At 47.1% G+C, this 11,876-nt stretch overlaps 1 protein-coding gene across 1 annotated transcript in view; it reads right to left on the minus strand.

The window, feature by feature from the left end:
- Positions 1–11,876, minus strand: part of COPA (COPI coat complex subunit alpha) — a 33,281-nt gene that overhangs the window by 11,155 nt on the left and 10,250 nt on the right. The window contains exons 8-16 of the mRNA XM_032792036.2: positions 10,822–10,957; positions 8,539–8,621; positions 6,889–7,039; positions 6,286–6,352; positions 5,784–5,859; positions 3,421–3,503; positions 2,189–2,328; positions 985–1,070; positions 571–709 (exon numbers count right to left, since the gene is read on the minus strand). Coding sequence (XP_032647927.1) covers positions 571–709; positions 985–1,070; positions 2,189–2,328; positions 3,421–3,503; positions 5,784–5,859; positions 6,286–6,352; positions 6,889–7,039; positions 8,539–8,621; positions 10,822–10,957 — 961 coding nt within the window. The remainder of the gene's footprint in view (positions 1–570; positions 710–984; positions 1,071–2,188; positions 2,329–3,420; positions 3,504–5,783; positions 5,860–6,285; positions 6,353–6,888; positions 7,040–8,538; positions 8,622–10,821; positions 10,958–11,876) is intronic.

Raw genomic sequence — 11,876 nt, forward strand, 5'->3', positions numbered from 1 at the left:
AAAGAAATTAAAAGGTACAGCCGTACCCAAAGGCTAGGCTGCAGGACTGCCTCACTCTATGGATCACAGAACTGACTTTGAATCCAGTGTTGGGAAGAGAAAATACAGAGCAAATTCCTGTTCAGCCTGAAAAGCTATTTCGGCTCCCCTAATTTAGCAGTGAGCTAGCCTTTATTTGATAGTTCCACTTGCTAGGATGTGAGCTGATATGATCAAGGCAACTTAATTCTGCACAGTGGCTTCAATAAACTCCACCCCCACAAAAACACAAGAGGGGAGAGCAAGGAGAGACTTTTAGCCATGGTTTCGAGAGAGGAAGATGCACCCACCAGGGGAGCTGCATGGAAGAACAGAGAGGAGGCTGTTGCTACAGAGGGAGGGTCCCCAAGGCGTTGTTCCTGACAGCAGGAGGTGCAAAGGAGAAGGCTCACATACCCAAACCCAGCAGCTGCGGCGCAGCCTGATATCGAACCAAGCCCAGCCACATTTGGCGAGGAGAGAACAGGTCCTTCAGAGTGGTTTCAAGACACACACACCTTGACTCCTAAGCCCTGCAAGCAGCAGACTCACCCTGTGGTGACAGCGTATTTGATGTGGTTGCTGGTGGTGTAGATGAAGACACCGCTCTCGTCCCAGGCGCCGCTCTTGACACGGATATTCTCATGGATGTTACATAGGGACTCCAGCTTCCTGTTGCAGATCATAATGGCTGGAGAGGAGGAGGAGGAGGAAGTCCAGAAAACCGTAAGGGTTACAGAATCCTCTGTCTGCCTCAGAGGGCTTGTCTACACAGCAAATTACTGTGCGGCAAAGCAGGTGTGAATCTGCAGCACACCAGCTGGCCACGCCATAACCTTCCGCATGGGCACTGCTACAGCACACTAGGTCCCGAAGCGTGGCTTGGGGTTCTAAACAGCACCCAGCTGAGAGCAGGCAGAGCTGCTGAAAACCCTAAATGGGTATAAGCAGGAAGAAGGTCCTTACCATGCTTAGCCAGCAGAGCCACATGGGACATGTCAGCTGACCAGATGACATACTTCACTTTGGAGATCTTCACGGAAGCCTGGGTTCTGCAGGAGACAGGATTACCATGAGGGTCTCTTTCAGGGAGACTGTCACAATATTCCTCACCAACTAAAAGAGCTTTGTTATATCTATTGACTTCCTCTCCCAACAACTCTGGGGCTTAATTCTCAGATACCCTAAGGCCCCCTTACACCATTCTGGCACTGTAAAGTGGCATTAAAGTGAGCCTGAATGAAATTTACATTGCCACACTAGTGTGAAGGGGCCACAGCATATCGGAGAATTGGCTCCTCTGGAGTCTATCCTAGCCAGGAGAAGTCCCTCGAAAGCAACACAGGCTGAGATATGTAAAGTGACAACTTAGGTTAAGCACAAAATTCAGGTTTTATTTTCAGAGACAGATTTTACAGAACACAGGAAAGAGTTTCCCATGCAACTTTTGTTTCAATACAAAAAGTTGATGCAAGCCTTCAAGCGGTGCTAGAAATCCAAGGGCACCGGTCTTGGGATAGTGTACGAGAACCAGGAAGTGAAACAAACCAGGGTAATTTCAAGGCACAACACTGAGTGAAATGCAAAGTAAATCTATATGTAAATGCTTCAGTATTATTAATCTGGGATTCTAAAGTCGCCAGTAGCATACAAGGCTGTTTAAAAGGCATAGTTTGTATGTCAGCAGGGCCCTTTAAGAGCTGGACTAGAAGCAGCAGCACTGACAAATACACCATAGTGATCAATCCTGCACTGGATTAGGGATTTGGCCAGATGCACGATCAGTGCAAAGTGCTATCATATTCTGAGGTGGCAGCATTTCACACTCACCTTGAACTTGTGTTAATGACGTCACAAGGTACAAGGCAACAGAGAGTCAGGTCCCTGACCTACACCAGGGAGTCTTTTCCTTTGCCAGTCTCTAGGGTTCTGTTGTTGTAGTGATGGACAAGGAGGACCATGCCCATTTTCCCTTGTGAAAGGTGACAATGCCTGGAGAATGTTTACACTTCATTCCTAGTAACAGCTAGTAGCTGGGATTTGGATCAATTTGATACAGCTTGCAACTGACGCTAGGTTTTGGAGCATATGAATAGCCATGGCCTGTCCCCAAAAAGCACGTGTTGGAAGGATTACAACATGAAATCTCTTTCAGCAGGTGGGATCTTACCGCTTCTGATGCACATCAAAGAGCGTGATCGAGTCTGCATCCCTGAGTAAAAGGTTCCCAGTGCCAGCGTAAAAAATCTCATCACAGTTCGGGACCTGCACTTTCTTGGTAATCTCATTTTTCAGGTTCTTGATTAGGATCTATCATGCAGGGAGGGGGAAATCAAGAGACAGAGTTAGATAGGAAGAACCAAAACATTTCCCTTCCACAATGAAAATCAAGTCTAAACACCAAATTGCTCTCTTCACTGTGTTAAAAGAGAATACTTGGGAAAGGCTGTTGAGCACTTACAGCAGAAGCCTGGAAGAGGGCTGAGGGAGATTTCTCTTCCCCTAGTAGAAGCCAGGAGGGTCTGGAGTGGGAGCAGGGGAAAAAAGAGAGAACCTTCTTCCTTACAACAGAAAGGGGTTTGTTTGTTGAATGGGGAAAGGAGGTGTTCAAATGCATCGACACTTAGTAGCTAAAGGCCCAATGAAAAATGGAGCCCACAAAGCATGATCAATGGTCCATATGCTGGTAGGGATCCTACCCAACCTCCGCTCTGACAGGGTGGAGAGGAGCTGTTTTTTCTGTTCTCACTGAACGAGGGAGAAAACATCATATCCTCCATATCTCTTTGGCTAATGAAGTTCAACCTTCTGGTAAGATTTCCAAGCACTGTGCGTGAGCGGGTGTATGGGTGGAGAAGATACAGTGGAGAAAAAGCAGACAGCTCAGTGTAGGGAAACAAACAGAAATAAAGGGCTGGAGGAAGAGAGGAAGCAGTAGACACTGAAGAGGCCAATCCAATGAAAGAAATCAGAGAATGAAGCCAGGAAGGAAGGAAGAACAAAACTAAGATGTAGCAAGTTTTCAATGTCTGCTCACCAAAAATAGCCTGACAATGATACAACCAAATACAACACAAACTAAACAGTATACAACTATTTTATCTAAACTGCAAGAGGTGTGCATGGCAGCATAAGTATTTTTCACTGTGGCTAGTTGGTGTTGGTGAACATTAGAAAAAAGAAAGGACAAAAACTGTTTTCATTAGTTTAAATTTCATTTCTATATTATTAAGCTTCCTTTTTACCTAACTTCAGAGCCAGATCTTCCCGACAGCACCCCACCAATACACTTGAACCGACAACAATCTAATTAACCGTTTCTGTGTCTCCCCCTCCGTGCATACAGACTTTCAAATGACAAAACACAGTTAAAAAGACGACCCTGATGAGCGTGGCCCTTACCGAATGCATGCGATCCAGGACTGCAAAGCGGTTGCGAGCTACCCACACAGCTGTCAGCCCAGAGGAACGCTTCCCTTCCGGGGCTGGGAAAAGCAAAACACAGGCAGCGAATAAAACTTCTGGCAGGCTCATACGGCAACACATTAGTCAGTTTTGTTTGATTCCATTTTGCCTGCGTTGGATCAGCTGCTTCCTACTAACTCAAATTTAACCTAAGGCTATTCATGAGATTCAAAATTTCCTCCCCCCATCACCCTTTCAGATCTCAGCATGGCCAGCGCCAGCCCTTCTCTCTAGCCAAGGCGCAAGACAAGTGGCTGCCAGCACAGCCAACGCCACTGCCTGGCAGAAAAGCAGGCCATCCTGGGTGACAGCGCATTTGATCAAACTAACGAGCAGAGCCTCACTGGCCAAACAACCTGAGAGCAGCGAGGGTCCCAGCTTCAATGTAAGCCCCCCTGCCGGGGCTACCCAGCATAATGAGCTCAAGGAGAACGAATGCACTTTCCCTAGAGTGCAGCTGCTCCCTCAGTTTTAAAATGCTAATACGAACACAGTGCTGCGTGTCACACAGGCATGGAGAGAACTGTACTGCAGGACCCATTGCAGATGTGGCAAAGGCTTCGGCATCACTAATATAGGTGATGTGTGCTAAGGGGCAGGGGAATAGATAAGCCCAGGAGAGACTTGCTGCAATTACAGTAAAATGAAGCGATTGTCCCACTCTTTAGCCCCCAGACTCTTTCCTCGTTACCACCATCACTACTGACGACAGTTGTGCGTTAAGGGAGATGCGCTAAGGATATCGGAGATCCAGACAGTCACCGGTGTCAATGAGACCTTACCAATCATGCTTGTGACAGGTCAGTGCCCCAATGAGGGGAAAAGGGAATCAAGTCTCATGTACACCACACTGTAAGTTCTTGTAGTTAAGAACACAAGGCTGGAGACCTGGATTCTATATCTGGCTCAGACAAGGTCTTTCCTGTGTGAATGATGGTCATATGTCTTTCCCTGAGTTTATGATCTTTAAAGCCACATTATTACTGGCCTCTCTGATTGGCTCACACCAGAGGAACTTTCCTCATTAATGCTCATCGTATATAGATGCTCAGATAGAAGGTGCTTGAAACGTTCCTATTACCCTACATATTTTCTTTACAATAGAAGGTTGTATAATGATCTGCTCTGTGACTATTCATTTTCTTACTTGGCCAAAAGCCTAGATTTATTGACATGGTCTTTCTCCGGGGGATTCCCAGGGAAGCAAGCTGAGGGTGCTAAGATCAATACTGATGGTGCAGTGCAGGGGTATCGCTGGGCAGGGGTTCCAGGAGACAAAAGCAGTATGGTATGAAGGATATTTACCCCAGATGGAATGTTACATTGTGTATAAGTGCTTTGGGTTTTTTAAAGTCAAAGGCCAAGCTTCTCAAAAGTGACGAGGGAGATTTTGGGTGCCCAATTGGAGATAGCTTTAAAAGGGCTTTGTTTTCAGAAAGCATTGAGCATTTGCCCTCTGAAAAATCAAGCTCTTTAAAGGGGTCTCAACGTCACATGCCCAAACCCACTAGTCACTTTTGAAACTTTCAACCGAAATACATGAACTACCATCTGTATTGTTCAATATAGTTAATATATATTAAGGGACTAAAAAAGGCCCCTTTTTGCTTCCCATCTCTGAGATATGTGACTTTTGTGCCAGAGACCGTTCTCTCCATTAGACCTGCATAAACCAGTAAAGTTACTAATGAGTGAGCTGGATTCTAGTCTGCCTCATACATCACCCCCAACACTGCCAGCTATGTACTCATCCTAAAATCTTTACTGCCGTGACGACAGAGGCAGGAAGAATCCAGCTGGAGTTTCAGATCCCAAGTGGAAGAAAAAAAATGAATCATATTTTGACTTGTAAATTGAGTAAATCTGATCTGGAATCTGTAGAGAGAGAATATGAATACTGGGCCCCAGCAGTGTCACTTTTACAGCTGCTTTTCTGAGTATAAACCCACTTTGAATACAATGTATCTGGGTGAAATCCATCTCCACTGACAAGGCAGGGAAGCTGCCTGCTGTGTGGAAAGGGAAAATGCAAAGGTCCTAATAATTGAATTATAAAATATATATTTGCAGCTGTAAAGTTGGGGATGAACATGAATTTTTCAAGTCAATGTACCGCGTGATCTAGTAAGCAGGAAGGCCTGCCAAATGACGCACACTGCATGGGCTACAGGAAACGCAGGGAGAGAGTGCAACAGAGACTTGGAGAACAGAAGCTTTTTTTACAATGGGATAGAGGAGGTGGGGGCAAGACTGAAGAAAGGGAGATTAACAAAGAAAAATGCAACACATTAAACACCTACCATCGGGATTCTGGGAGTCTGCGTCCTTGGGGATGGTGTACAGGTCATAGGTGCTGTTCTCCAGGTTACTAGCTCTCTATAGAAGGAACAAGTAACACACACACACACACACACACATATATATATGCACATATACACACACACGTACCGTCTATTCACTCTCCCCTCTACAGAGAGAATTTAGTTGCAAAGAATAGTGGGAAGAAGTCATCTCCCTTGAATGTTGTACAGGACACCTGGATACCAAGGTGATGGGCACGCTTTCGTGTTTATGGGAGATGGTGAGGAGATCCTTAGCTGGAAAACTCCACACAAACCAGTCTCCAGTCTGGCAGCACACCCTGCCCCCAGTGACGGGACTGTTCTGTAAGACGGAGGCTAACCAGTGTTAGTTCTAACCAAACCCTGAAGACACCATTCCCACCCCCCGCTTGTCCAGAGTTGCTTCTCTAACACAGCGCAGAGCACACGTGGGGCAGGTTCCCTCTCGGGGCTGGCGTACCGTGCAGAGCAGGACAGCATTCTCAGCTGGGTTGTACGACATGTTGAACACTGGAAACTTGGAACCACTGAAGAAGAAACACAAAAAGAAGAGAAAGTGAACAACGGCTCATGTCCCTGGGGGATGGTGCTTGGTTTGCTGCTGATGTCCCAGAATGCATCTTCCTGGGATAGCACAGATGCCTGGAGGGCCCAAGACAAGTCACTTCCTGCCCGTTTCCCAGCCCCCCAACCCATGGCACAGTTCTCAGTCCTTGGTCTCTGCAGACAACAGGGACAATTAGCATTAATGGTGACAGTGATTTACATGAAGGACATCTCGCCCCACAAGGAACTGGACTGAGACCCATCATTCTCATCACAGAGGTCACCGAACAGCCACTACCATTTTGGAACAGCCTAGAAGTCCGAGGCTCTATAGCCCATTATCTTCTCCCCAAGCTCTGTATCAAAGGTCACCTTTGCATTTGACTGAACAATCAGTTTGAAATCAAACTGAGGGGAAGGAGGAAGACAGTGCCGCTTGCGTATCTGCAATGGCTTAACTCACGTCAGCGGCGTTTATCCAACTGCCAGGACTGTCCCGGCACACGGGCCCCCTCACCTTCTCAGCTGCATGACAGCAACGTCTTTGGAGCTGTTGAAATCGAGCTGGCGCAGGAAACGGTCCTTCACATAATACAGCATGTTACCGTGCACTGCATAGGCAGGCCGCTCACGCTCCAGCTTGAACACGATCATGCCGCCGTCGTGGCCTAGGAAAGGAAAGACAGGAATCGTCGCGGGCTGTCACGATTCAATCCAGACGGGGAAGGGGCTAGCTGCCTTTGCTTTCTGCCTCCATAACAGAGGGGATATTCTGGATAGGGCATGACTATTTCCATGGGAATTCAGAGGGGCTGAACGAACCCACATACTACACGACTGGCTGACAGACAGTATTCAGCAGTCACTCACCTTGACCGAAAGGGTGAATTCCATTTCCTACCCCATTAACAGCTCCCCTATTTGAAGCAAGGGTCAGCCCCATCTTCCTTCCTTTACATTAACCAGTCAAGCCAGGCCCCCAGCTTCCTCCCTGTGGACTATTCAGCACATAACATGCCTCCAACACAGGATTCCAGACAGAGAGGTTTAGGTGACTCCATCTCCTGTGGCTATAAGGGTCGGGGCGTGGTAAGACTGGCGGATTTTATTTGTATTACAGTTGTCCCTAGAGGGCTCAGTAAGGGATCAGGGCCCCATTCATCTAAGGGCTAAACACACTCAGAGCAAGAGACAAGCTCCACCCTGAGGAGCTTATAACTTGGCTACTGACTAGAATCATATCCCCGCTTACATCCATTCAGAATGTCCCTGCAAAGATCATTTTCCCAGCCCCTCGCTTTGACCCCGTCACCCCTCTCTCCACAACCCTCTGCTGGCTCCCCCTTCTCTACTGTGAACAGAAGCTACATGTCTTTGCTTTGGAGGCCCTTCATGGCCTATCCCCAATCCGACTATCTCTCATATGCTATTGAAATGCTGACTCCAGCCTCCGATCAGTTCATGCTGCCAGCCTCCATAACCCACTTGTTAGGTTTTCAAACAAGCACCTTCGTGCTCTCTCGTGTCTGCCCTCACGCTTGAGAGGAGCTCACTATAAACACCTGCAAAACTCCATCATTACACACCTTCAAACCCCCCTTCAAACTCTTCTTTACCTGACACCTATTAAAAACGCTGGTTAGTCTGCTGGTTTCTGAGACCACTGCCTGTCATGCCGACCAATATTATTTCCATGTACTCCCCCATCTGTCCGTACCCACTTGTCATCTCCTGTCTTACACTGGAAGTTCTTTGGGGCAGGCACTGTCTTTGCTCTGTGCACAGCACCTAGCACCCTGGGGTCCTGGTCCACGACTGGGGCACTTAGACACTATGGCAGTGGTTCTCAACTACTTACCATTGTGGGCGGCATATGCAGCTCTCGCTGTGTAGTGTGAGCTGCATTCACACAATGTATACACTACCTGTCTGGCCCTGTGGATGTCACATGGGCTGCAGCTGTGTGCTGACTGGGCCACAGGCTGAGCACCACTGCACTATGGGGAATATCAATCAGAAGCATTTTAGCCCCTCCTGTTCTTTCTAGGGTAAACCAGAACATATAAAAGAGCATCTAACCCACAAACAGGGCTCTGATATGTGCCAACGGACCGATAACCTCTTCCCCTCATCACAGCCTGCCAGAACCTGGAAGGATTCCTTTTACCTGCAGCAAAGAGGTTGAGGTTGGGGTGAGCAGCCAACACCCAAAAGCGATCGTGATCTCGGCGGAAGGTCTGGACACCCGTGCTGGGTGGGGGAAACGAGAAACAAAATGAAGCAGAAGCCTTGGAGCAAACACCAGGCTGTAAAATGAAGACTTGGAGCCTAAAGGTCCAGAAAGTACATGGCACTCTGGGGGAGCGTGACCCTAGGCAGCCCTGTATTCACACCCTACACACTACAGCAAGTAATGTGTGTACAAACAATGCCTTGTGAGGTAGCATCTGAAACTTAATAATACACTAGTCATTAATGTCATTGCAAAATGCACGTGCTAATGGAACACAGGAAGTTATGGACTCCTCTGGATGATGTTACTAGAACATGTTTAAGACCAAGAGGCTAGCCTTGGGAAAAATGGTAAACAGGTCTGGCCTAGATAAAGGAATGTGGGTTTACCTCGCTTTACATAGTAACAATAAACACAGCCATTGAGCTAAACCAGCAGGGGTTATCCTGATCCTGAACTTGAAAGACAGAGAATTAACATTGCTCCTGAATCCCAGAGAGAACCAGGAGACAATCCCCAGGAAGTCTTCCTGACTTGCATGACAAAGACATCCCTTGGGGGTAAAGGAACAGAAAAAAACCTCCATCTTTATCCTTCACCCTGAGGGTATGGCTACACTGGCACTTTACAGCACTACAACTTTCGCGCTCAGGGGTGTGAAAAAACACACCCCGAGCGCTGCAAGATACAGCACTGTAAAGCCTCAGTGTAATCAGTGCGGCAGTCCTGGAAGCGCGGCTCCCAGCGCTGCACGGTACATCTGTAGAGGATGTGGTTTACATGCAGTGCTGGGAGAGAGCTCCGACCACACTCACACTTCAAAGCGCTGCCGCGGCAGCGCTTTGAAATTTCAAGTGTAGCCATACCCTAAGTGACAAACAAACCAAGCGACTGGATCTCTGTGATGAGTTCTGGTCAGGTCGGCCAGTAAAGAGCTGAAAAGATAACTGGAGATGAGAGAAACCATCCTGTACAAAGACTCAAAGACTGTATCTTGCTACGTTAAAGTTTTAGTCTTTTAGATGAATGTTTTCACTTCTACTTGCTTGTAAGAAACTCTGCCTTTATCCCGTTCACCTGGAATCATTTAATCCATGTTCTTCTGTTAATGAACTTGTTTTACTTTCACTATAAGCCAACTCAGTGCAGTGTTTGAAGGGAAAGGTGTATTTCATCCAGTTCACTTTTTAACAGAGCAGCAAACTTAATCTCTTCTGTGATTATTCAGTGATAGGTGCCGTGAATTGCAGAGAAACATCTCTGAAGAGTTCGGAGGCTGGAATTCACTGATTGTTACCTGCTAGGCAAGGTTTAGGCAGGGAGAGCCTTGAGTTTGCTGGTGAGGAAGACAGACTGGTGTGGCAAGGACCTGACACAGTCTAATCTCTAGCAAAGCTACCTGTCTGCCTCAGTAGGAGGGAGCAATGGCGCTCAGCTCTGGGTGTCCCCAGCAGTGTTACAGGGAGGCAGTAGTGTCCAATAGTTAGAGCAGGGGACTGAACGTTGGGACTTCTGAGTTCCATGCCTTGCTCAGGAAGGGAGGATGTTCTAGGGATTATACCAGGGAGTGGAGAACCAGGACTCCCAGGTTCCATTCTCAGCCCTACCACTGACTCACTGAGACACAGCAAACATGGGGCCTGGTTCTCATTTACAATAAAGCCCCTTTGGGATGTCAGAGCGTCAGGGTTTCAGGGTAAACAAGCCAAGTCAAGGACTGACTTTTGTCCATGTGATTATCAAGATTCACTGACCACAGCTGGAGCACCCCAGGAAGTCCACTCCGGTGTCAGAGTCCAACAGTATTCCCCATTTTAAACCCAGGGAATATCGCTTCCTTGGTAACAGCTCTAAAACCAGAATTAACTTTTTAAGTGTGCCCACTGTACATATAAACTGCAGCTTTGGCCCACTCAGTCTCTCTCTCAAGAGAGTGATACTCATCCAAATATGAAACCAATATATCGCATACATTCAAATCATTTCCGTCAGAGAGGTCGCTAAACAAGCTGGCTCCTCTCACAATTGTTTCTAATCATTTACAACCCTAGTTTTCCTCCTTATACTGAATAGCGGTTTCACAGGGAAAAGTTCTTTGCAAACACATTAACTGATGTTTGAAGACTGCATTTGATCTGGGGGTTTTTACTATAAAACGAGGACATTTAACAGAAATAACAGGCCCATCAGAACCCCAGTCAGTGGCAGAGCACTCACCGTTTAGACATATCCCAGACACGGATGCTCTTATCTTCTGAATTGCTGAGGATCAGCTCCTGCCGTGGGTGAAAGACAGCACAGGAGACATTGTTGTAGTGTCCACGGCAGGTGTCCACCTCCCAGGCCTTTGATTCTAACCAGGAGTGGAAGAAAATGAGACAGGGTCAGATTTAAAAGCTCTTGCTGTTCCTGAGCTATGAGCAGTGATATCAAATGGACACCAGGCTGCTGAGTTCCAAATCCTTCTCTGACTTATGCCTTTTCTCCAGCCCAATCTCTCTACCATAGCTTCTGATCTGTACTGCAACTGAAGCAGCACAACTGACTGATACATAAACTAAAACACCCGAAAGTTGCTAAACTTTACTTACATCCGAATATCTCAGACAGGAAAAATCAGCTGAGGCGACTCTGCTGACAGTTCCTAGATGTAGGCATGTGAGTGCTTCCTTCTTGAAGGACCTTGGGCAATGGAATGAGATTCCTTTGTTGGCCCCTCAGCCTGAGTTTGACAGAGCTCAAGGCACAAAGCTAGGCTCATCTCTTTGCTTGAGGGTAGATGAGCTACAAGGGAAGCCTTGTAAGGGTTGGCTGGAGAGTTGGGCTTTTCCCATGCTGTTCTTCCAGTGCAGAAGCCAGTGCTCAATTTGAGGCCGGGGCCAGCAGAGGATTTATATTTCAATGTTGCCTGTTTCAAGCATTTTCCAAGCACACACATTCACACTCAGGTTCACGTCACAGGCACATTTATAGATTTATAGACTCTAGGACTGGAAGGGACCTCGAGAGGTCATCGAGTCAAATCCCCTGCCCTCATGGCAGGACCAAATACTGTCTAGACCATCCCTGATAGACATTTATCTAACCTACTCTTAAATATCGCCAGAGATGGAGATTCCACAACCTCCCTAGGCAATTTATTCCAGTGTCCAACCACCCTGACAGTTAGGAACTTTTTCCTAATGTCCAACCTAAATCTCCCTTGCTGCAGTTTAAGCCCATTGCTTCTTGTCCTATCATTAGAGGCTAAGGTGAACAAGTTTTCTCCCTCC

The sequence above is a fragment of the Chelonoidis abingdonii genome, chromosome 11, assembly GCF_003597395.2.
Source record: "Chelonoidis abingdonii isolate Lonesome George chromosome 11, CheloAbing_2.0, whole genome shotgun sequence".
Lineage (NCBI taxonomy): Eukaryota > Metazoa > Chordata > Testudines > Testudinidae > Chelonoidis > Chelonoidis abingdonii.